Raw genomic sequence first — 26910 nt, forward strand, 5'->3', positions numbered from 1 at the left:
ATGAATTTGATGATGGTGAAGAAAGTGAGAAAATTGAGACTAGTGATGAAGAATTTCAAAGTTGATAAGTTTTTGACAGTGATGATAGCTGTGGTGATGATGTACAATCTGTTCGAAGTTTACGTGTTGGGGATGTAAATCGAAATTCGTTGGCACACAAATCTTGTAGGCTTCAACATTCCACCTCTTCATACAAAACCATTTTCAATTTCTTCACTTCAGAAGATAATTCTCATTTTTAACCCAATTAAACAGGTGCAATTTGATTGAGAAAGAAGAAAACTTTTTAAGTACACCAAACCCATATAACACTAGAAGAGTAGAAGGCTCACCAGAAATGTGTAAATTCTTTTACTGTCAAATTATAGATCAAAAACCCAAATTTATAACATACACTTTGCAAAAAAAAAGTAGTATTGATGGTAAGAACCCCTAGGCTGAACAATTCAATTAAACATAAAAAAAAGACTTATCCAAGTGGAAATCATAAAAGAGTAAACCAAGAAGAAGTGCAATAAGAATCCGAACAAAATAAACCTGGGAATTTGATTCTACACGATGTTATAGTTTCAAAACACACAACTCTGCATAAGAAAAAAATAGTCATTTCAGTTATATATGTATGGCGATCAATACCAAAAGCAAATACAAAACATGAATACCAAATAACAGAAAATAAAACAAGAAGATAAACGTGTTAAAAAAATTACCTTTCCTTCAACGCCAGAGAAAATAAAAAATGAAGAAAAATATGGTTTCAATAGTGATAAAGAATTGTTGAATTTAACCAGACAGGTTTTAAAAGAAATCATCAAATCAAAGTTCAGAGGATCCACTCTTGTAAGATAGTTCTTATTTATTAATTGATAAAAACCAGGAAATTTTTTAAAGAAATCACCAAATCATTGATTTTCATATCGGTAGCCCTTGTTCTTATCCACTTTATTAAGATTTGACAAATGAGATATCTACAAACCAACATGTTACACATATCAAATACTATTTTACTTTAAAAAGTATTGCTTGAATATCAAATGAATAATTGTCCATAAAAATCAAAGAAATTGTAAGAACAATTAATCAAAACCCAAACAACTGGTCATTATCGATACCATCCAGAACCAAATAAAACAGCAATATCAAGAAACCAAAGCAACCAAGATTGAGAATACAAGAACTTGAATAACAAATAAGAGAAAGATGAACTAAGGAATTGTGTGCAGCACCAAAAACAAAAATAACAAACCAACAAATATATGCCTTTCAGGATTTAAATAATACTCAAAGTAAAAGAATTTACAAGCGATCACCAAATCAAAGTTGAGGCTCTGTGACAAAGGTAACATCATAGGAAACCCTAAAACAAGTACATTCTATATATATAGAGAGAGAGATAAAATAACTCATTACCAAAGGCTTAAACTAAAGCATCTCCTTCATAATATATCGACCACAACTTTTAAATACCACAATACATTCATAGCTTCTCTAGCCTGCAAAATAAAAAGCAAAATGTCCTTGATAAATACGTCAAAATTTCCATTGTATAAATGTCCTTGAAATTTTTTGCATGAAATAAAATAAATGTCCTTGATAATTCTGTCAAAGCTTCCATAGTATAAATGTCCTTGAATTTTTTTGCATGAAATAAAATAACTCATAAATTAAATCACTTTTAGCAGGTTGACATAGTACTACTTACACAAGATAAACAAAATCAATTTATCTGAAGCTATTTTCTATCTTACCATAGGCATGATCTAGTTTTGCTAAAATCATGTAAATGTGAAAAGATAACGATGGGTTTAAGGTTGAAGTATTATATTCTAATGACAGTTAGAGCACAAGTAGAGACCTTCTATATATAAATTTGAACATTAATTTGCAGACAAGAGATTAACATTCAAAGCATTCTTCAAGTTGTCATAGCTATTTAGTAAAATCTCTTCCAATCCAATGGACTTTAATTTTCTCAGAATATATTTTTTAGTAAAATCTCTTACAATTCATTACTTATTATAGGTTTGGTTTGTTGTGAATAATTAGCAGTTTCATTCACATCAATCAGAGAGCTTAATAGTTAATCAACTAGTTGGCTCTGCATCAGGAAAGACGACTTTCACATTTTAAAGAAGGCTGTTAAATCACTCATCTTTAACACTACCAAATAACCATCCGACACTTTAGGATAAGAAACTAAATGAAGAACTCGCCAACAATGACGCAAGGCTCTTGTCTAGTATATGCTCAAGCATTATGTCGAGTAAATGGAGCTCAATTTAGCAGAGATTCTTACAAATATCACATAAACAGTAATAGCTCCTTTCCAAAACCTTTCATCTTGAATAGAATGCTTACATGATTACTGTAATTAAGACACCTCACAAAAAACATGAGTTAGCACACAGTTTCTAGCTACTGAGCAAAGTGTGTACCAAGCTCGATGCGATCTACATAGGAACGAAGATAGAAGTCCTTCACTCTGGTTTAAGCAAAGAGATATATTCTAGAATCTTGGTTGTTCTTAGATAATGCATGACATTACATTTACAATTTCCAAGAGATTAAAATACAAAGAATCAGCCGAAGAACAAAGGATACATAACCGAGTAGAAATCACCGTCAAGCCAATGTTAATGATGTCAAGACAGTGTGTTTGTTATGCACTAAGAAATATGTGGCAATAACAAAAAAATAACAACCTACAAGAAGAGATTCAATTCTATGTACATCACCAGATAAATAAAGGGTAAAGAAAAGCATCCCCAAGTCCATCGAAGCTGACCAAAATTCTAAAATATATATTTTTTCCAACACTGATAACAGCTGCAGGCTAACTCAAACCATCAGAGAATTATCTTTAGTTCAAAACAAATACATAACATCAAGTTACATAAAATTATCTATAATCTCCACCGAAACTCTCACACCACGCCACACCAAGCAACATTCTCTATCAAAACCAACAACCAGAAAACTAAAATAAGAAAACATTATCAAAGATTCAAAATTTATATTCCTCTCCTAGGGATACAAATAATTAGGTCACTCATCTATAATATTTGTTACGGCCTGATCTGGAAAAATCTTCAATATCTCAAACTTCAGAAGACAGCAATTGATATTTGAGAATGATGCCAAACCATGACATGTTGAACTATCACTGCACAAACCTACATGTCTAAGAATTCTTTAAGGTTAAAAAAGATAAGTATTAACTCAAGAGAAGATCGCCTATTTCTTACATGAAGCTAGAAGTGTAGTTCTCCAAACCAAGTGGCAGGACAGAGGAACAAAATGATTACAAAAAGTTATTCCAAATTTCTCCATCTACAGAAAAACATGCTCATTATGCTGAGAAAATAGAACCTTACATTATTGTGACAGAGATGCCAATAGTAAAAAAGGGGAAAATGGCCAAGCGTAATTTTGCAAACTAAGAAGGAGGTCAGCAGAACAAAGTAATTCCACCAAGTTATTCTTCCTTACATACTGTGACAGAGATGTCAATAAAAAAGGAGGAAAAGGGAAGTGTAATTTTGCAAACCAAGACGACGTCAGCGGAACAAAGTGATTCCATCAAGCTATTCCTCCTGTACAGAAGAGTGAAGTAACCAAGACTGCAGATAAATAAAAAAGAGATTCTTAAGAATCAGTTAAATTTAAAAAAACAAAGAAAGATGAATACCAACAGAATAGAAGAGAGCGGATGAAAACCAACAGAATAGAAGAGAGCGCCAAACGTCATGAATTCCTAAGGTGACGGGTTTTATCCCCCATCCCTAAACAAATATGTATAAAAGTGACGGTTTTTATCCCAAGGTTGGACAGTATGGTAACCGCTAACCGCTGCTTGCCGTGACCCATAGCACACCACAACTTCATGGACTGTCTCTTCCTTCTCTCCCAAGAATCAACTAACTGAACTAAAAAACAAGCCTTCTGAATTCCTCATCTCCAGTGCAGGCATAAAGATATACTCTACAATATTGTATGCTATAATGATCAAATTCCTGATACAAAACCACAAACTCCAATACTACTACCAGGACACACCATCAGAGAACAAGTATCCTTAATCCCAAAACAAAAACATTGTAAGAAAGTGACTGGATTTATCCCAAGATTGTAAATAAAGTATGATAACCTCTGCTTGCTACACAGGCCACAGAACACCAAAAGTTCATCACGTCTCTCCCCTATAACAACACCAAGAAAATTCCACGGATCGAATTTATGTAATTGCTGAGTACCAATAAAAAAATATGTAAATTCAAAGAAAGCCCTTACTAAGGCCATTGTAAGGAAGAGGATATCGTTAGTATAAATGTAAAAGAATTTCATCACACCTGACCAACTTATCCAAATTTCCTCATTTTTAGAAAGGCGCATTGCATTTACCCCTAGAATCTTGTATGCTCTAAATGATAGGAATCAAACGTGTATGATGAAACAAAATACTGAACTGTAAAGAATTCATAATACGAGTAGAGATCACCAAATTGAAATACACATCCAGATATCATGCCCTTGTCGATTCAACCATAGAAGGATATTAGTACAAATCGGAAGAAATACTTGTCTCCAATTTTTCCACTTCGGATGACGAATTAAAAAGGAGCAGTATAATTGTGAATCTTTATGTAGTACATCAAAACCCATATAACATTTACTCTGTCAACACGTGATAGATATACACAAAGTTATACTGCGACAAATGGGTCGTAGAAAAAGACCCAAGAAGAAAAAATAATAATAGCATAATTCATCAAACCCCTAAGTCGCAGATCAACAAAACAAAGAGAGGCCCACCAAGTTACCACAACTTCATGTAGTACATCAAAACCCAAGTAACAGTTACTCTTATCAACACAATAATTATGTTGTGACAAACGAGTTGTAGAAAAAGAACCAAGAAAAAAGAAAGAATAATCGCATAATTCTTCAAACCACCAATTCTCAAATTAACATAACAAAGAGAGGCCCACCTTCTCCGGAGTTATGGAAACTTATTCCATGTCAAAATACAAAGTAAAAACCGAAATGTAGAACTAACATTTGTAAAATAAAAATAACCCTGATGGTAAGAATCCCTAAGGCTGAACTTTTCTATTATACATCAGTGTAACTTTCTCAACTGAAACAACCAAGTGTAAATCATTAAGGAGAAAATCAAGAAGTCGTGCAATAAGAATATGAAGAAGTGAAAATAATTCACAATTCATGTAGAGGCCTAATTTAGATATCAATCGCCACAAAATGGTTAAATGTATATCTCTCAATTTTCTTTTATTTTAAAGAGCATAGCTCAATCATTGAACAAAGAATTATATCAGATAATTAAACAAATAATCCAAAAGAATTGAAAATTTATATTTAAGAGCAAAGCTCAATAACCAAAACAAACCTCATTATCGAGAGACTTAGAGACCATAGTAATCAAGGAAAAAAAGGAAGATAGTAAAGGATGAAATATGATTTATCTAGACTTTCCTCTTATCTCCAAGCAGTAGAGATATCCAAACATCAACTCGCTGCTAATGCAGACACACATCCCACCAGTTATCCAAGAAAAAGATGGCTTTCAAATTACACTAGGGAAAACAAAGACCCTCATTAAATCCAAAGGCTAGAAACATGTCTTTAATAATGTTGGCGATAACTTTCAAATCCCACAGTATAGTGATAGCCTCTCAGCCTTGTAACAATAGTAAAACCATGCCCATGATAATCTCTGCCACAACCTTCACTGTATGTATTCCTGTATGAAGTCCACGGGAAACTAGATCCTCAATAAAAACCAAGCAATATGAAGAGAACTCATGAAGGATTTGATAAAATTAGACCACTTTTATTTTTCTTATAACTGGAATAGAGACACCAAATAAAATTGTAGATTCTGGTGCTACATAGGCTCTACTCCACCACATAGCTATACTCCAAATCTGAGTGATTATGTTTTGGGAGAAAGTATTCCTATTCTTATAAATAGAAAATTATAAGAAAAAAATATAACAAAGGAAATGGAAAACCAGTAGAACAAAACAGCGCTAAACCAAGCTTTTCGAAATTCTCCAACCTTGGTGTTGGCAGACAAACCTTGTGTGCTTCAACATTCCACCTCTTGATGCAAAAACTCCCAACACTACCAGGATACAGCATCAAAGGACAAATATCCCAATTGCAAAACAAATACAAGTGTGAAAAAAGACTAGTTTTGTCCAAAAGATTGAAAGGATATCAGATTGAATGTTAACCTCCGCTTGCAACAGAGCCAAGGCACACCAAAATTTATAACAACGCCAAACTAAACTTCCCAAAATTCTTCATTCACGGAGCTGGAAAATAAATCTTGTATGCTTCAATATTGTAACACCAAATTGAAAATTCAAAAGAACTGAGAAAAATAATTGTATCAATCAAAACAAAAATTGAAATGTTAAGTGTCATGGTAGAGATGACCAAATTAAAGTATACAACACAGCCTACAGAACATGCTGGTTCTTCGGAACAGATGTCAATCCAATTTGCAAGATCTTGTCCTCAATCTAAAACATTATAAATTTAAGCTTCCACTTAAAACCAGAGGATATTGATTGAAGAGTACAAGTCATAAATCACAAATTAAACCGAAACAATAAACATTAAAATAATATCATCAATCCATTGCCAAAGTGTCCCCAACAAACAGATAGTTAAAGCAAATAAAACCTAACCAAGATTCCTCATTCTGGGGAGGGCAGGGTTATTCCTCAATTTGTGAAGGACGGGGTTACAGCAAAACCAGAGTAAGACTCAAGTAACTGATACAAATAGACTAAAGAGCATATAATTTAAAAATGACTAAAGCGAGGATGCTGAAACAATACATAAGAATGGAAAATTTATATAATCTAAATAGAGATCACAATATTAATGCCTAGCAAATATCTAACACAGTCAGCAGAAAATTATGGCTCATGTGTCCCGTTTTATTCTTTCACAGATATGTAGTACAGGGCATCAGAAACACTCATCTCTACATCTCCACTTCATCCAACGAGTTTAAAGAGAGAGAAAAACCAACTTCGATTTCTTCACTTCAGAAGATGAATCTCATTTTCTATGTATAAGTATAAAGTGAAATAAAAATATAGGCTGAAGGGGACATTTTTAACCCAATTAAACAGGTGCAATTTGATTGAGAAAGAGGAAAACTTTTTAAGTACATCAAACCTATGAAACACTAAGAAGCTCACCAGAAATGTGTAAGCTTTTTTCCTGTCAAATTATAGATAAAAAACCTAAATTTAGAGCATACACTTTTACGGAAGAAAAAAAAATAGTATTGATGGTAAGAACCTCTAAGGCTGAACTATTCAATTAAACATCAAAATCAAAAGACTTATCCAAGTGGAAATCATAAAAGATTAAATCAGGAAGAAGTGGAATAAGAATAAAAAAAACTATACCTGGAAATTGTTCTACACGATTTTATTGTTTCAAAACACACAACTCTACATAAGAAAAAAGGAGTCGTTTCAGCTTATAATCAATACCAGAAGCAAATACAAAACATCAAGGGACATGTGTTCACAAATTACCTTCCCTGCAACACCAGAGAAAATAAAAAATTAAGAAAAATATGGCTTCAATAGGCGATAAAGAATTGTTGGAAAACCAGAAAGATTTTAAAAGAAATCTTCAAATCAAAACTCAGGCTCCAATCCATTCTATTGAAAGATAGTTATTATTTAACAATTGTTGAAAACTAGAGATTTTAAAAGAAATCACCAAATCAAAATTCATAGGCTCCACTCAGTAATGAAAGATACAGATTATTTTGGCAAACCACTGCAGAAAAACAAGTTCACAATTCAATTTGTATGTAATGTGATCAAAGCCTGAAAATAAAAATAATATAGAATGACTCTTTGAAGGAATTGATTTATATCGGTAGCCCTTGTTCTTATCCACTTCATTAAGAATTGCCAAATGTTAGATATCTTAAAACCAACATGCTGCAACAAGGATAAACACTTCTCAATACTATTTTACTTGAAGAATTATTGCTTGATTATCAAATGAATAATTATTCATAAAAACTATGCATTAAATCAAAGATAATTGTAAGAACAATCAATCAAAACCCAAACAACTCATCAACAGCGGTGAATCAAACAACAAACTCCAATACCAATACCATCAAGAACCAAATAAAGCAACAATATCAAGAAACCAAAGCAGTCAAGGGAAAAAGATTGATAATACAAGAACTTGAATAGCAAATCAGAGGGAAGAAGGAAGTGTGTTCATCTGCAACACCAAGGAAAAAAAGATTGAAAATACAAGAACTTGAATAACAAATGAGAGAGAAAACTAAAAGGAATCATGTGTTCATCAGCAACACCAGACACAAAATTAACAAATCAACAAATATATGCCTTTCAGGTTTTAAAGAATACTAGAAGTAAAAGAATTTACTAGATATTAGAGTTTGACCTAACTCATTCTTACAAAACCGGTTGGTAAGGTGAGGAGTGCCCCTCTATATATACTCTTTCAATGCTCTATCTCCAACCAATGTGGAACTTTTAGGATCTTCCTAATACACCCCCTCACGCCCAGCACTCTTTTTGGGCTTGGTGCGTGGATATTAACGGTGGGCGGCCTATGGTCCGGTCGATAGGCTCTGATACCATATAAGAGTTTGACCTAACTCATCCTTACACCGGTTGGTAAGGTGAGGAGTGTCCCTCTATATATACTCTTTCAATGCTCTATCTCCAATCAATGTGGGACTTTTAGGATCTTCCTAATATTAGAGATCACCAAATCAAAGTTGTGGCTCTATATGACAAAGAACAATATTTTGCCAAACCAAACTACAGAAAAGTAAGTTCACGAATCAACTCATGTCTTATAAATAGAACTCGATATTAAAATAGTGAAGGATGAATCATTGAAGATATTTGACTTTTACAAACTCTTGTTTCTTCTCCATTTCATCAATTATCTCTAAACATTCTAGATATTCAAACTTCACTCTGCAAAACAGACGCATGTTTCAATTATCCAAGAAAGAGGTGGACATATAATATAGAACCATAAATGCTTAAATTCTCCTAAACATAAACCCATACTTCTAAACACACAAATCTGCTACATTGTACATCATAGGACACACCAAAACAAAAAAGCATCTCATTCATAATGTCGAGCATAATTTTAAAATACCCAAGTACATTCATAGCTTCTCTTGCAAGCAAAATGTCCATGATAAATTTGTCACAACTTCCACATTATATATCCCCCTATGACATCCACAAGAAACTTATGAAGAAATCAAGAAAACTAGATCTTGAATAAAGAAATCATGGAATGGAAAGCATGTAACGAAATCCCATGTTTCATCCCAAAGCAGCCAATTGCAGATTCTGTGTTATATGCAGGTAAGAAATCCCATGTTTCATCCCAAAGCGGTGGAATGGAAAGTATGTGAACCAATTAAGCCAACCATGGGTTCCAAATGCAAACTCAATGGATCTGGCAAATAGAGGCTAGGTATCAAAATCAAACAAAGACTGAAATGTAAAGAGTCTTGGTAGATATGACCAAATTAAAGCATAACAACGATAGGGTGTATGCACCACAAACTACAAAAGAACAAATTTACCATCCAATTTGCAAGGACATGTATCCTTATGAAAATACACAGTTTCAACCTCCTCCTAATACAAAGGAGTCTTTGGGCCACTGTAAACAAGAGAATATATTCTTAGAAGCATCATAATCATAAATAAAAAATAACAATATAAACACAACAACAAAAGAAGAATATAGAAAAACTCTCCCAACAAAGTTAAGTTGTCCTTGAACAAATCATCAGAACAAACGGCACACTTACGGCGTGACCAAGTTGTCTAAAATCCTACATGTATGAAAAGGCACAGACTTAGATAAACTTCTTCACTACCAAATTAAAGTTCAATTTCTCCAGAATTAGATAAACTTCTTCACTACCAAATTAAAGTTCAAAAACTAAAATGCAAGAGAAGATAAATATGTATATGGTAAGAAAATCCTAAGGCTAACTTTCTAGTTATAAACCCCCCATCACCTTATATCAATAGACCCATCTTCCATGTAACACCCAAGTGAAAATCATTAAGGAATAAATAAACAGGGCAATAAAACTATGCAAAGCATTAGTGAAATTAGTGAAATCAAAATAACCACAATCCAAGAGTGTATCAAAATAATCCTAATTGCTTTATATTGCACAACAATATTTTTAAAAGTATTGCACAATCCGACAAGAGTATTAAAATAAACTTGATTGGTTGATACTACACGTGATCTTGCAGTTCACAAATTCAACAAAGGATGATAAACATGTAAAAGTAACAAGTTCGCAAAACTCAACCAACATTTGATACTTTCCTGGCACCACCTTAAAGCAGAAATCTTGCATCAGAACTCCACCGTTCTGCCCACAAATGATAACATGATCAAGAGAAGAATATTTGAAGAACTAAATATAGTAGCAAATTATTAAATTAAGAAAGAAATTCCAAGATCAAAATCACAACAACCAAATGAAACCACAAAATGAACAAACCAAAATAATAAGAACACAACTTGAAAATCAAAATGAGGAAGATCAAAATAATGTAGTATCTGATGAGCATTATTGAATTGACATTTAAATCCATAGATAGAATTTAATAGAGATCACCAAATTTAATAGAGATCACCAAATCTAAAATCTAGGTTGGAGAACGCAACATGTGCTTATATATCATCTCACCTACAATAACAAATAGGAAAATAACAACAAATCAAGAATCATCTGCTCTCAGAATTGATAAAGAAATATTGAGTAAAAGAAATTATAAAATCATATTCTGATTTGTGAAGGCTTTTATCTTCTTCCTTAAGCCCCATGGATGATCTACAATATTCCTATTTCAAATTTATAAAATCTCGTCTAATAAAGAAATAATAGTGCTTAAATGGATACCGTGCATTATTGCATTGACATTTCTAGTGAATCGTATATATTTTTTCAGATATTTGGTAAAGTTTGCATGTAGCAATACATCAAGCAGAATATCCACGACAATCATCTAAGCACATGTTCCATTTGACGCCTACAGAGAACTCAAAGAAATCGAGAAAACAATACCTTAATATACAAAAAAACATGTAGAGATCACCACATGATAGTACAACAACAACAACAACCAATTGCAACCTCTTGTGCTCAATTAGGCTCCCCTTATACCAAGTTCTAGCACCAGTAGCAGCTGAGGGATGCCCATATAGGAGATAAGATTTTAATTTCTGATATATCACATATGACAATAAAAATAAACAAAAAATAAATTATAACAAAGGAAATGGCAAATCAACAAAACAAAAGAGATGCAAAAAAACCGCAGATTTGCTTATCCTCGAGACAGATATGTTCCCTAGAATCGGGTATGGTTTCTTGTATGCCTCCAACAAAAACAGTACACACCATTAGAGGACAAATATCCCAAATACCAAAACTAATAGACCATATGTAACTAAAAAATTGAATGTTCTTTCCCAAAGCTATAGACAGAAAGAATGTTAACCTCTGACGGCAGCTATAAACAAAAAGAATGTGAGCCTCTGACTGCCACAGGTTCCACAAAAAAAAAAGGACACATTTATAGGTTATCTCCTGTGTAACATCCACACACAAGAGACTAAGGATCTGACAAAAGTATATGTCGAGTAAAGTAGATATTGAATATCAAAATCAAACAAAGATTGAAATGTAAAGAGTATTAGTAGAGAGATGACCAAACTAGAGCGTAGAAACAAGGGAGTATATAGCCCACAAAATATGAGGAACTCGAGAGATCATGTAATGATAATTTTGGTTTCATTTGGTCCACTGCAACAGAGAAGAGAGGATGTCTTTTCGGAGTATGTATCATAATCATCATAAATCACAAATAGAAACATCATAACAGAAGATTATAGAAAACCTATTCTGACAAAGTTAAGCTATCTCCAACCAACCAATCATCATAACAAACAACACATATCTTGTAAAAATTCCTCAACTTGGGAAGGGAACAAAGTAATTCCATAATCTTGTATGCTAAGTCAGACTATAATTTAGGTTCCTCGTATAGACACAACAGAAGCTTCATCACCTGAAGAAATACAAAAACTTCAAACACCAGCATGTAAGTAAAATAGAATCCCAGGAAGAATGAAAAAGTGTGAAAATCTAAGTACAAACTTGCATAGAAGACTCAGAAGGGATGATGCAGAAATATTCAAATTTAAGTTTAGATCACAAAATTAAGCATAGCAACAGAATATACAGCTCAACCAGCCAAACATGACTATCCACATCTTCTTGACACCATGTTAAGTAGTTCACACCGCAGAAGCACTCATCTCCAATATGTTGAAATTCAGACACTCATCTCCAGTATCTTGAAATTCAGACAGACACTCATCTCCAATATCTGGAGATTCAGACTGCAAACCAACACATGCATTACGTGTACTCAGCACCAAATAGATTTTTTCTTTTTAATAAGTTTAGATACTTTTTTTACTCACCATCGATCTAAACTGAAAATTCTTATACAGCTACTTGAACTAAGTGGAATCCTCACTGTTTTCTTTTTTTTTTTCAAGCAAGTGACCAACACCAATCAGTATTACTTCCCTTATCCTTAATTAAAATTGATTTGCCTATCATAGACATTACTTGCTTAAATTAATACTATTTGCATTGCTTTTTTTCTATTACATTTGATGTAAACCAAATGAGGTCCTTATAAATTCATGAAGAAGAAAATAATTAGAAGAAGAAATAACATGCATGTCGAACCTAACATGCATTATTTAACAACCAGACTGTGTACATAGTCACATAGTGACAAACAATCCTTACATGCACTATTGTTTGGTCTCAGCCTAACATGCATTATCTAACAATCATAGCAAAGATAGTGTACCTAACATGCATTATTTACCAACTAGAAGAAGAAAATTAACTGCTCAAAGAAAATATTATACCCGAAATTTGTCGAACCAACATTTATATATATCGCGATCCTTCTTCACAAGTTGTCCGAAAGTCTTCCAAGATGCTTTATACAACTCTTGAATAATTTCCTTTATGCTAACTGCAGCAGGCCTACTTGGCACAAAACTTAAAACCAAAATTTGAATAAGTATTAATTAAATTTTAAAAAATGGAAACAAGTGCATATGCTTAATAATATATAAGAAAGAAACTTACGAGTTTCCAACAGGTCTAATAACCCATCTTCCATTCTGCTTCTCATGTTTATACTCCATCGCAACCACATCCACGTCCTCAATGTCCTCCTCCTCCTTCTCCTCCTCCTCCTCCTCCTCATCCTCCTAGTCGGGCAATATATGATCATCATGCTCCTGGTGGTGATGGGATGTCGAGGATCCATGTGGAGAATGTGAGGTGCCTGAGCCCATGGAGTGGTGGGATGACGAGGATCGACATGTGGGATGCGAGATTCCTCGGGCTGATGGGATGGTGAGGGTCCAGGTGGGGATATGGGATGCTAGAACCCCCAGGCTGCATGTCGGGTATCAAAAATCCTGGTGGAACATTCTGTGAAGTGAGAAGTGAAGTATAATATCTATGAGATGGATCTGTGCTCATAGACTGAGGCATAGTCTGATATGGCATAGTCTGCTGAGGTGTAGTCCTCTGAGGTGTAGTCAGCTGAGCCCCCTGACTAGACTGAGTCTGCTGAGGTGTAGTCTGCTGAGCCCCCTGACTAGACTGAGGCAAAGGGCAATACATAGAATTTGAAGAAACCTCAACTACACGTATCCTCGTGCGACGAACTTTCTTAACACTCTTACCTTTATCCTCAGGACGTGGATGCATTTTACCTAATTAAAAGAAAAGAATTTGATTATAACATATTTAATAAACAATATGCATCATTAAGATAAACAATATGTATATTTAGTTTGAACATATTAAAGGACAACAAAAGTTTCATTAAAATACTAGATTCATTACAATATGCATTAAAAGTTTGAACATATTAAAGGCATCTACATATTAAAATACTAGATTCATTACAATATGTATTAAAAGCTTCATTAAAATACTAGATGCATCATCATTCAAAATCTTCATTATCTTCATTTGATTCAAAATTATCTTCAGATTCCGACTCTTCGTCATCTTCATCCACATTATTTGATGGCAACAATATAGACGCATCAACTTGCTGACCCTCAACTTCGTTATCACACAAACTTGTAAGTTGTTCAACTTCAATCACATGATTATTTTGTGACATTTCATCGACTTGATAAGCAAGGTCTTCTACAAGGTCATCAGTTTCAATATGGCCTTTTGGTTTTGACTTGATTGCAACACACCAATCACGCTTAGCTCGCAAAATTGAAGGATAGAGCACGTAATAAATTTGCCTGACAAGATGTGCCATGATGAAATGATCATAATGCTTGTACCTTCGGTCCATTTTAATCTCTACGGTGTTATATTTTTTATTTATTTTTGTGCCTCTAGCAGATGGATCATACCAATCACAATAAAACAAGACAACTTTGTTTTCCGAGTCCAAATAATTGTATTCCGGTGTTATATTTTTTATTTATTTTTGTGCCTCTAGTTAAAAATATTGTTACAAGAATTAGTCTTATATTTACTTTCTTATCACTTCAACTTTGTACCTCCCCTGTATAAACTCAAAAACTTTGTGCCTCCTCCGTATAAACACATGAACTTATATATATGAGGAAGGTTTTAGTCTCAGCCTAGTTGAAATTCAAATGTTCAGACTCTTAGTTACACTTTGTCCATTGTAAAGTAATAGAGACTCTAATAGAATTATATTTAGTTTTTCTCTTTTATTCATATTAAATGATCTATTAGATCACTTAACTTGAGATAAAAAGAATATAATATTTTACGTAACAGTCGGTTCAACTTCATTTATCATCATCAACTTGAATGAATATTTTACGTAACAGTCGGTTCAACTTCACTATCTGACTACTATTGTTTATGTATATGAGCTTATAGTATAATGACACGTAACCCACAATTTCAGGTTCTGTCTGTTGTCATAGGAGCCTAACCAACCAATAGCCACTCAGCTCACATACAGACTGCCACATGGCTTAACATTCTCCATTATTGGTGTGATTCAAACATCTCACTTTCTCTTCTTTGTCATCAATGTCTCTTATTAATTCCACTACAATTTCCCTTACTTTGTTTTTTCCTAGTTATGTTAACATAAGCATCTACTGTGAATTGATATTTAGTTTGGTTATCAGGTACATCAAGTTTGACACATTCACTCCTGCAGCAGAACGCGGACTTCCAGTCACTAGAGTTATTAGTAGAATGGCTTTACAAGAGATTCTTGCTTGTGCAGTAGGGGAAGATGTCGTTATGAATGCCAGTAATGTTGTCGATTTTGTTGATCATGGAACTAAGGTATTTAAAGAAAACTTTTATGTTGAAGATACTCTTCAGATTGCTATCATAGATATTATTTTTAAGACTAATATGATTAGACATTATTTGGCTTATCACTTGTGTCAACCCACATTCATCAATTGTATTGTAAGTAACAGTGGTGTTGGAGAATGGTCATAAATATGATGGCGATCTCTTGGTTGGAGCAGATGGGATTAGGTCCAAGGTCCTATAAAATTCTCTCTTTTGTTTTGAGTTTTTTGTATAGTAACTTATGGTTTTGTGTTATTTTACTTGTATTATTTTGTGAATAGGTGAGGACAAAGTTATTTGGGGCAACAGAAGCTACATACTCTGGATATACTTGTTATACTGGTATAGCAGATTTTGTGCCACCTGACATTGAATCTGTTGGGTAAGTTTTTCCATTTCTCTTAACTTAAAAATGCCTATTTAGTTATATGAAAAAGCATACCATGTTGAGAAGTTGACTTGAACTTCTCTGGTGAAAGGTACCGAGTATTCTTGGGACACAAGCAATATTTCGTATCGTCAGATGTAGGTGCTGGAAAGATGCAATGGTATGCATTTCACCAAGAACCTGCTGGCGGTATTGACACCTCTAATGGTATGTGCTCGTAAACTAAAAGTAACAACTGTCACAGGATTAACTATATTTTAAGAACCGAACCAGATGATTTAAGTGATTGAATCTTGAACTAAAATTTACTACCGTTCGTTATTTTTGAGGTTTGATCGCAATTTGAGCAGAACATGATCTAGAAGTCTAACCGGTTTGACGTACACTTATGTAATCATTCTATCTTATGTAATATAACCCTCATTTTATCTACAACATTAATGTCTACACTTTTCTTAGTATTTCAACCTAAGAATGTTTGGTCTAATAATATTCTCTCTGTTGCTCATTAAAAAAAACATTGACAATGTTCATGTTTAGAAATGAACAAGAGTTTAAGGAATTGCCAATAGCATATTTAGTTTTTGGTGGATTGTTTTGTTAATCTCACCCCATCCCACAAGCAAGTCATGCATATGTTTGATCTTCATTTTCAGATCTTATCTCATTTAATATGAAACTCATAACAGATACTAAACAATCACATCAAATTTCAGGAAATTGATAAAGTCAGTTTCATCTATACTGCATAATCCTCAAAATTATTTCAAGCAAAAAAAGCATAGAAAATACAGAAATGAACTTTCATACCCTTAGTTAAATTCCTGAAAGAGATGCCAACTTTTCTACTTCTCGGTATCTATACCAAGAGCTATCTGGTCTCTTCACAAACAAAGTTGAAGATCACAATCAAAGAGTAGTTAAGCAACTGGAAGAGAAAAACTTCCTGCAAAAAACCAAAGCAGTAAATCTTCCGTTCAACATATTCAAGAATTTAGTAAGAAATTAACATATATAATACAATCTATCTTCTCCTCTACTGCTGTATTCGGGTAGAAGACATGGAGTGCTTTGATGAAGTCAGCAAAATAAATAACATAAAAAAGAGTAATTATATTAAGAAAACTAAAGTATAGTACCTGATCTGCATATAAATTTTGTGGTTGACTATCCTTGAAGATTGCTAATTTAATTTCTTCCTACAAATAAAGAATACACATAATCATATTCATAATCTTAATCAAACAAATTAACCAAAAAGCTGATAGAAAAACCCTATAAAGAATTTCAATACATAATATTAATAATAGTACCTTGCTTATTTTTCCATCAGCTTCAATTGAATTAGAGATCTTCTTAAAAAGCTCTGTTAATGCTTGAACCCAGCAATGTGATTAGAAAACTATTTTCTAATAACCCTCACACTCCAATCCAACCTTATAGAACTAATGAAACAGAAATTGCAAGCCCCATTTTATAAACATAAGCTGATGCAAAAAAAACAAAAAACAAAAATCGCTCACATTGAACAATTTAACTCAAATAAGTGAAATCAGACAAACCCTAAAATTAAGTGCAATAGCTTACATTATGCTTCGAAATGTAGAAGTTGTTGTTAGGCGAAGGTGGTGATAGACAAATCCAACAAGGCATTACAAGCTGTTTTGATGTGTTGATTTGTAAAAAAAATGGAATTAAGATGAACTGAAGGCGATGATTTTTAGGGAAAAAGCGAAAGAGACTGAGATTTGTGGTGGTTTGATGGGAAGTACCAAAGACAATGGTGTTGGGGTGAAGACTGGTGGTGTCGGGGTGAAGAAGATGACTTTTAGGGTTTTTTTGGGTGAATACTGAATGTGGGAAATGAAAATGAAAAGTATTATGAAGAAATTTTGCGAGGTGAGAAACACCCAGCAAATATTTTTGACGTTGGAACTTGCGGCGTGCTAATAACCCCGCAACCTCTGTTCTGACACATGTCTCCACTACTCTATACCATCATTAATTTTCAGATTTATTTTCCCCCTAATTTTATTAGAAAACTTGCGTAGTGTTAATCACCCCGCAATAAAAAAAGCCATTGCAAGTTGCGAAATGCATTCCACCCCGCAACCTATGTGTCTGACAAAGCACCCCTGCTACTCCGTGCCATCATTAATTGCCAGATTTATTTTTCTTCAAAATTTTTAAAAATAACTTGTGAAGTGGTCCTCACCCCACAACGCACAGAGGCCTTGAGACTTGCGAGGTGGTTTGCACTTCGCAACTTTTGTGTCAATAAAATCACCAAACAGTCACCTGCCACCCTGACTTTTTAGTAAATGTAATATTTGATTTTCCAATATTTTTTTAAAACATTGTTGCGAGGTGATTAACACTCTTGCAACGTTTTTTCCCAAAATTTCAAATTTCTTAAAAAACATCTATATATATATTTTTTTTAAAAACTGGATTGAGAGGTGTTTTGCACCCCGCAACTGCAATAATTTGCGAGGTGTATATCACCTGGCAAACTCACCCAGCTAATCAACATTTTTCTTGCAGTGATTGCATTATTTTTAGTAGTGTATAAAATACAACAAAATATAAAATTTTAAAATATAGAGAAGGGTGTAAAAATAATTTTTAATATATTTATCTCATTCTAAAACCTTTTCCATACTCTTTGGATGCAATATAATATTTTTTATTAATTTCTATAGACAGTTCAAAGACATTAATAAAATAAATAAATATTATATTATAAAATTATGTGAACTGTTTTTTTACTTTTAAGCGAAAGTGGTGTTTTCTGTTTAACATATATTATAGGTAAAAACGTGGTTAAAGATGTGGAGTTAACTGAATCCAAATAATAAGGTAGAATCTGTTTTTGAGTTTGGTATAGTCAAAGTGGATCTCCTATTTATACTTTTGTTTTTAACTTTCTATATGTACGGCCTATATTTATTGGCTATTTCAATTCAATAATAGTAGAGCTTTCCCAATCCTATTTTATTTTATTTTTCATTTCGTAACAAAAGGAACACATGGGATGGCTATGGCGAACAATGAATGGAATATGTCGTGTTACAGCGAAGATGATTGGTATAGCGTATTTGATATAAAAAATGAGCATTTAGTAAGCGTTGGAAAGCATGGAATGTGTGATGTTGCTTTTTGCCCTACATGTCCCGAGTACTTACAAGTTGATCAAGAAATAATATCAGAAGTTTCTACTTTATCTCATCAAGAGGTATCTTTCTTCCTAATATAATTGATACTATAAATCAAAGTTTTCTTTAATTTATAGTATCAATTATATTAGGAAGAAAAATACCTCTTGATGTGATAAAATAGAAACTTCTGATATTATTTCTTGATTAACTTGTAAGTACTCGGGACATGTAGGGCAAAAAGCATCATCACACATTCCATGCTTTCCACCGCTTACTAAATGTTCATTTTTTATATCAAATACGCTATATCATTCATCTTCGCTGTAACACGACATATTCCCTTCATTTTTCGCCATAGTCATCCTGTGTTCCTTTTGTTACGAAATGAAAAAAAAAAAAAAAGAAGTTGAAAAAGCTCTACTATTATTGAATTGAAATAGCCAATAAATAAATATAGGCCGTACATATAGAAAGTTAAAAACAAAAGTATAAATATCCTATACCAAACTCAAAAACAGATTCTACCTTATTATTTGGATTCAGTTAACCTCACATCTTTAACCACGTTTTTACCTATAATATATGTTAAACAGAAAACACCACTTTCGCTTAAAAGTAAAAAAATAGTTTACATAATTTTATAATATAATATAATATTTTATTAATATATTATAAAACCGCAAATTTTCTTATCCTCGAGATAGAGATGTTCCCTAGAATCGGGTATGGTTTCTTGTATGCCCCCAACTAAAACAGGACACACCATTACTGGACAAATATCCCAAATACCAAAACTAATAGACCATATGTAACTAAAAAATTGAATATTCTTTCCCAAAGCTATAGACAGAAAGAATGTTAACCTCTGACGGCAGCTATAAACAAAAAGAATGTGAGCCTCTGACTGCCACAGGTTCCACCAAAAAAAGAAGACATTTATAGGTTATCTCCGGTGTAACATCCACACAGGAGAGACTATGGATCTGACAAAAGTATATGTTGAATAAAGTAGATATTGAATATCAAAATCAAACAAATATTGAAATGAAAAGAGTATTAGTAGAGATGACCAAACTAGAGCGTAGCAACAGTGGGAGTATACGGCCCACAAAATATGAGGAACTCGAGAGATCATGTAATGATAATTTTGGTTTCATCCTAATAAGAGTCTTTGGTCCACTGCAGCAAAGAAGAGAGGATGTCTTTTAGGAGTATGTATCATAATCATCATAAATCACAAATAGAAACATCATAACAGAAGATTATAGAAAACCTATTCGGACAAAGTTGAGTTATCCCCAACCAACCAATCATCAAAACAAACAACACATATCTTGTAAAAATTCCTCAACTTGGGAAGGGGAAAAAGTAATTCCATAATCTTGTATGCTAAAACTATAATTTAGGTTCCTCATATAGACACAACAAAAGCTTCATCACCTGAAGAAATACAAAAACTTCAAACACCAGCATGTAAGGAAGAATGAAAAAGTGTGAAAATCTAAGTACAAACTTGCATAGAAGAATCAGAAGGGATGATGCAGAAATATCCAAATCTAAGTTTGGATCACAAAATTAAGCATAGCAACAGAATATACAGCTCAACCAGCCAAACATGACTATCCACATCTCCTCGACACCATGTTAAGTAGTTCACACCGCAGAAGCACTCATCTCTAATATCTTGAAATTCAGACACTCATCTCCAATATCTCAAAATTCAGACTGCAAACCAACACATGCATTACGTGTACTCGGCACCGAATGATACAAGTACATATATATTTTATAGTGACAAAAACAAACAAAATAAAAACTAGAAGTTATTGGTTTTGATTTATGTATCATGTTTCTAACATACACATGTACATGAATATTTCAATAAGAAATTCCCTGAGACATTTAGTGATCTCCAAGAAAAAAGTGAGTGTAACATGATTCTCCAAACAACGCTAATCAGTAGAACGTGGTTACAAAATGAATCCCCCAAAGTTGTCCCAATTTCTCCAAAATTAGATAAACTTCAGCACTGCAAAATTAAAGTTCAAGAAAACCCTAAGGCTAGCTTTCTAGTTATAACCACCCCCTCACCGTACATCAATAGACCTATCTCTCCTGTGTAACACCCACAATCTAAAAAAGGTGTATCAAACTAAACCTAATTGCTTTATATTGCATAACAATATTTTCGAAGATATCGCACAATCCAAGAAGAGTATTAAAATAAACTTGATTGTTGGATACTATATGTGATGCAGTTGACAAATTCAACAAAGGATGATAAACACGTAAATCTATCAAGTTTGCAAAACATAACCAACATTTGATACTTTACCTGCAACACCTTAAAGCAGAAATTTCACATCAGAACTCCATCATACTGCCAACAAATGAAAACATGATCAAAAGAAGAAGAATATTTGAAGAACTAAATATAGTAGCAATTCATTAAAATAAAAGAGCATATGCCAATAAATGAAAACCACAACAACCAGATGAAACAACAAAACAAAGAAACCAAAATAATAAGAACACAAAACTTGGAAGATCAAAATGAGGAAGATCAAAATAATATAGTATCTGATGAGCAATATTGCATTGACGTTTAAATTGTAGAAGAGAATTTAATAAAGATCACCAAATCTAAAAACTAGGTTGGAGAATGCAACAACTTAAGGAAAGATAGAACCATAAGGAATCATGTGTTTATATATCATCTCACCTACAATAAAAAATAGGAAAATAACAACACATCAGGAATCATCTGGTCTCAGAATTGATAAAGAAATATTGAGAGTAAAAGAAATTATAAAATCATATATTTGTCAAGGCTCATCTTCTCCCTTAAGCCCCATGGATGATCTACAGTCTTCCTATTTCCAATTTATAAATTGCATCAAATGCGAAGGTTCAAATTCCACGATACATTCATTGCCTCTCTTCCATGAAACATCAAGCAGAATGTCCACGACAATCATCTAAGCACATATTTCCATGTGAGGCCTACAGGGAACTCACAAAGAAATGGATGGAGAAAATGAGAGAGAAGATTTTTAGTTTAGATGAACATCGGCCTACCACAGGTTCCACAGAAAAGGTATCAATAAGAAAATCCCTAACAACCACGTTCATAGCAGCCAGTCGAACAGCAGAACCTGAAATCAAGCCTTACGCGTAGCAATTAACTGAGCAACTAATCAAGCAAGCAATCAAGAAATTAAGAAAAGAGAGAAAGTAGGGCACAAGAACGAGAACGAGCAAACTCTGAAATCAAGAAGTCTGAAACCATTCCCGTTCTTATCTGTGGTATCGAGAATCGCAAAAAGAGTCGCTGCAAAACTGTTAAACGTATATCTTCATTATCAAAAATTTATACAAATAATTCTTGAGTACCGCAATTCTTGATATCTACAATCCAATCCAAATAACGAAAACAACTCAGAGCGATAAAAACAAGAATGACGAACCCTAAAATCGAGAGCTATCACGAAGCAAACAAATTTGAGCAATGAAGGAACCCTGTAGGAGTTTATATAGGATCCGGAGTCCAGATAGGCGGCTAAGATTACATAGATGGTGGAACATTTGACGGTGACGATGCAATTAAAATAAAACTGTTTGACGCGTTTTCCAAATAAGGCGGTGTCAGATGCGCGGGATAAAATATCGTTGGAGTCGCAGTCGGTTTGCGTACCAAGCAAGCACACCAACTTAATGTACCTATTATATTATTTTACAATCTCACTCAAATTTTTTAGTCCATCCACATTTATCTTATTTATTTGAGTTTTTTTTTAAACTTTATATTTTTTTAATCAAATAACTTTGCATTACAAATGGGTAAGGTTAAGAGAGCTCAACCAATACTTGTTAGTTGAGTTAAAGGAGTTGTTGATCTAAGATTCAATTTTTGACAGCACTATTTATTTGTAAATAAGTTGTTAATAGTGATAAATCAACAATTTAAAAAAAAAAAATCAAAAACAAATGAATATAAGCTAATCGCTCGGATCCAACCCACTAAACCGACAAAAATATCAAGTTTTTTGTTATACCATTCTCTATAAACAATCATCTCTAAAATATTATCCATTATTTTTTTATTATTTATATTATTACCAAAACACACATCATTCCTAAACTTCCAAATGTCATATACACTCTCTTCAACAAACAATTTAAAGAGATTAGCTCTCCAACCTCTACCTTTATAATTCACAACAATTCATTTCATTTCTTCATTCCACTCCCTCGAGTCATGCACACTTGTAGTCATTCTAAAACCTTACACCAAATATCATTTAGAACCTTGCATCCAAAAATTAAATGGTTAATACTCATCCTGTGGATATGAACAACTTTGTTTAGTAACCAGCATACCAAAGCGGCATAGCCTATCCTTGGTGGGCAATCTACCATGACAGACTAGCCATAAAATCACCAGCGTTATTGATCTCGCAACATTGCCACTAAATAGCTTATTCCAACTCAGATGCCCTAACTCTGCGGTACACATCTTTAAATACATAATCTTCATATTAAACTCTTCCGAGCCACCATACTATCCCAATCTCAATGCATTTTGTTCACAAGATCACGTTGTTGGAGGAAGGATTTTATAATCAAAGAGTGATGGACACATCTTTGTAACTCCATTAGTATATCATGTTTCATATAATAAATGTGCACCCACTAGACCCACAAATTATCAACTTTTGCACTTAAGTTCCAAAAGAGCTTCAACATTGTAATGTTATAACACACATTCAGATCTAGAATAGGTAAATCACCATAATTTATAGGATTGCAAATATTGCTCCTTATATATATATATATATATATATATATATATATATATATATATATATATATATATATATATATATATATATATATATATATATATATATATATATATATATATATATATATATATATATATATATATATATATATATATATATATATATATATATATATAAAAGGAGCAATATTTGCAATCCTATAAATATATATATATATATATATATATATATTTAGCAATGTGGTTATGGTAAATAACGTAGTTTTCAATTGAATCAAATAAAAAATTAATATAATTTATCCGTGAGATTTATTGAAGGGATTAAGTGAAATTTATTTTATATTTTTGAATGTAATATATTTATATATATATATATATATATATATATATATATATATATATATATATATATATATATATATATATATATATATATATATATATATATATATATATATATATATATATATATATATATATATATATATATATATATAAATGTAATGTTGTCTGTTGGAAATTATGATAATTAATTTCATCAAGTTATGTTTCAAAATGACAAAAGTGAAATAGTGTTAATTGGTAATAAATGCTTCATAAATAGTCCCACATAGGAAGTGGAGTAAATTTTAAAAACATTTATAAAGTCCTTGGATCAATGTACTTTGCAAAGGAGCCAAAGAGGATAAAGTGCCACATAGACATATGTGGTGGTCACAAGCCTTATGCCACTTGTCTCTACCAAAAACGCCCTCGCCGTTGGCGACACCGGCTCCGGGACCTGGTCCGAGGGTGTGGGCGTAGAGGCGCTAGTGGCGGCTTGTAGACGGCACTTGAGCACTTAGGCACTTCGCATCGGAGCGATCGGGCTATTCGCGGCGCCGGTGGAGCTCCGGCGGGCGGCCCGGCTTTCGGCCGGAATACTGCGAATTTATTCTTATTATCGCTCCAGATTTTGACTATTGCCTAAAGTTTGAATTTTGAATTTGAATTCGAAATACATAACACTTCATGAAGTGGTGCATTGTATTTTATAAACCATTGCAAATTTATATTTAAATGGTGTTGTTTCATGAAGAGTTGCAACTTATGAAACAAACACTTGCATGGCCTATAAATACACGCTTCTTATTTCGGAATCAAAAACACAAAATAATTATCCTCTAATATATTTTCCAAACAGCTTCCTTGCATTCGAGTTTCTTCACCGGTCTTGTGCAGACTCGAGTAAGGCTGAATTATCCTGGGTATTCAGGCCGTTCCAACTCTAAGACAATTGAGAGTGTGCTTGAAATACTTTTAAGGAAAGTGATTCCGTTCGCGATTCAGCCTGGATCCATTCGATCTTTCCGATATTTCTAACAATCTTAAAAATATTTATTCTTCAATGGCTTCCGACGCTGCAGTTTCAAGCATTAAAGTTATGAATCAGGATCTTGTCAAATTGGATCGTTTTGATGGAACTAACTACACCAGATGGCAAGACAAGATGACATTCCTTCTGACTTCTCTGAAGGTTCACTATGTCTTAGATCCTGACTTAACGCCAATTCCAGAACCAACAGATGATGATTCTGACGAAGTCAAGAAGGAACGCAAGAAACGTAAGGAGGACGAACTGTTGTGTCGTGGACATATCCTAAATACATTATCTGATCGTCTCTACGACCTCTATACGCACAATACCTCCGCAATTGAGATATGGAAAGCCCTCGAGTTTAAGTTCAAGGCCGAAGAAGAAGGTACGAAAAAGTTTTTAATTTCTAAATACTTTGATTTTAAATTTATAGACGCCAAACCCATTCTTCCCCAAGTGCACGAATTGCAAGTCCTGGTGAACAAAATCAAAGCGGTGAAAATAGACATCCCTGAAGCTTTTCAAGTTGGTGCAATCATTGCAAAGTTGCCACTTTCGTGGAAAGGCTATAGAAAGAAATTGCTGCACAGTTCTGAGGATTTTTCCTTGGAGAAAATCCAGAAACATCTTTGAATCGAGGAGGAATCGAAGGCAAGGGAAAAATCAGAACCTGCGGGTCTTTCCAAAGCCAATGCTGTGACCAACAAGGAAAGAAAGAAGCATGATGGCAACAAACGTCATCTAGGACCAAAAAAGGAACACAACAAGTTCAAGAATCCTGGGGGTCAAAAGGGTCCAAAAAACGGATGCTTTGTTTGTGGAAAACCTGGACACTATGCTCGAGATTGCAGGCATAACAAATCAAAAAATGAGATCAATGCTGTTCATGCAAATGATGACATAATCGCTACTGTGAGCGAAATGATGGACAAGAGGTACAAATGGGAAATGAAGTACGATCTAAAGTTGTTGGAACTGGACTGGTCGAACTCAACTTTACTTCCGGAAAGAAAATTACTCTTGTCAATGTGCTTCATGTCCCCGACATGAATAGGAATCTTGTTAGTGGGGATTTATTGGGAAAACCTGATATTAAATCTGTTTATGAATCAGGCAAACTTATATTGACCCGTAATGGTGTGTTTGTTGGAAAGGATGTTCTGCTGAGGGAATGATCAAACTATGTATTACCGACAGTATGATTAATGAAATTTCTAATTCTGCTTACATGCTTGATTCCGTGTCTTTATGGCATAATAAATTAGCACATACTTGTATTAGTTCAATGAAGAGACTAATTAAATCTGGAATGATATCATGTAACATTAATGATTTCAACAAATGTGAATTATGCGTTAAATCAAAGATTATTACAAAATCTTTCAAAAGTGTTGAAAGAAAGACAAATCTACTTGATCTTATACATTCAGATTTGTGCGAATTTAATGGCATGTTGACCCGTGGGGGAAATAGATATTTCATCACATTCATTGATGATGCTTCTAGATACACATATGTATATCTCTTAAAGCATAAAGATGAAGCTTTTAATGCCTTTAATATTTATAAAGCAAAAGTAGAAAATCAATTAAGCAAAAGTATAAAAGTCCTTAGGAGTGACAGGGGCGGTGAATACTTTTCTACTGAATTTAATGCATTTTGTGAAGAACATGGCATAATACA

At 33.3% G+C, this 26910-nt stretch overlaps 1 protein-coding gene and 2 long non-coding RNA genes across 45 annotated transcripts in view; 2 read left to right on the forward strand and 1 right to left on the reverse strand.

Moving 5' to 3' along the window:
• Positions 1-22709, reverse strand: part of LOC131610699 (uncharacterized) — a 48700-nt gene extending 25991 nt beyond the window's left edge. For 5 of the 41 annotated variants that reach the window (XR_009286570.1, XR_009286562.1, XR_009286560.1 and 2 more), the window contains exons 1-6: positions 17496-22708; positions 17222-17395; positions 17048-17107; positions 16719-16854; positions 13280-13917; positions 1-13189 (exon numbers count right to left, since the gene is read on the reverse strand). The exon at positions 1-13189 is cut by the window's left edge and continues 2503 nt beyond it. This is a non-coding gene — a long non-coding RNA (uncharacterized LOC131610699). Of the gene's footprint in view, positions 13190-13279; positions 13918-16718; positions 16855-17047; positions 17108-17221; positions 17396-17495 lie in introns of all 41 variants that reach the window. The other 36 variants (XR_009286563.1, XR_009286558.1, XR_009286572.1 and 33 more) reach the window with 34 other exon arrangements.
• Positions 15007-16723, forward strand: LOC131610702 (uncharacterized). Of its 3 annotated transcripts, none has more exons than XR_009286598.1 (4): positions 15007-15505; positions 15640-15713; positions 15802-15902; positions 16000-16723. It is a non-coding gene; the product is annotated as an uncharacterized LOC131610702 (long non-coding RNA). The 3 variants fall into 3 exon arrangements; XR_009286599.1 differs by having other exon boundaries at positions 15008-15505; positions 15646-15713; XR_009286597.1 differs by having other exon boundaries at positions 15015-15713.
• Positions 22710-25257: 2548 nt separating the features above from the next.
• Positions 25258-26402, forward strand: LOC131615068 (uncharacterized). The gene is made up of 4 exons (XM_058886583.1): positions 25258-25612; positions 25661-25752; positions 25870-26162; positions 26282-26402. The coding sequence occupies exons 1-4, from the start codon at positions 25258-25260 to the stop codon at positions 26400-26402; spliced, it is 861 nt and encodes a 286-aa protein (XP_058742566.1).
• The last annotated feature ends 508 nt before the right edge of the window (positions 26403-26910 follow it).

This window comes from Vicia villosa, linkage group LG6 (genome assembly GCF_029867415.1).
Source record: "Vicia villosa cultivar HV-30 ecotype Madison, WI linkage group LG6, Vvil1.0, whole genome shotgun sequence".
Classification (NCBI taxonomy): Eukaryota; Viridiplantae; Streptophyta; class Magnoliopsida; order Fabales; family Fabaceae; genus Vicia; species Vicia villosa.

What these genes read in the sequence shown, in the direction of transcription:
- LOC131615068 (XM_058886583.1), top strand. Translation starts at nt 25,258, where the DNA reads ATGGCTTCCGACGCTGCAGTTTCAAGCATTAAAGTTATGAATCAGGAT. An exon ending in ACATCCCTGAAGCTTTTCAA is followed by an intron (nt 25,753 to 25,869) that starts GTTGGTGCAATC and finishes TGAATCGAGGAG; the next exon opens with GAATCGAAGGCAAGGGAAAA. An exon ending in AGCGAAATGATGGACAAGAG is followed by an intron (nt 26,163 to 26,281) that starts GTACAAATGGGA and finishes CGACATGAATAG; the next exon opens with GAATCTTGTTAGTGGGGATT.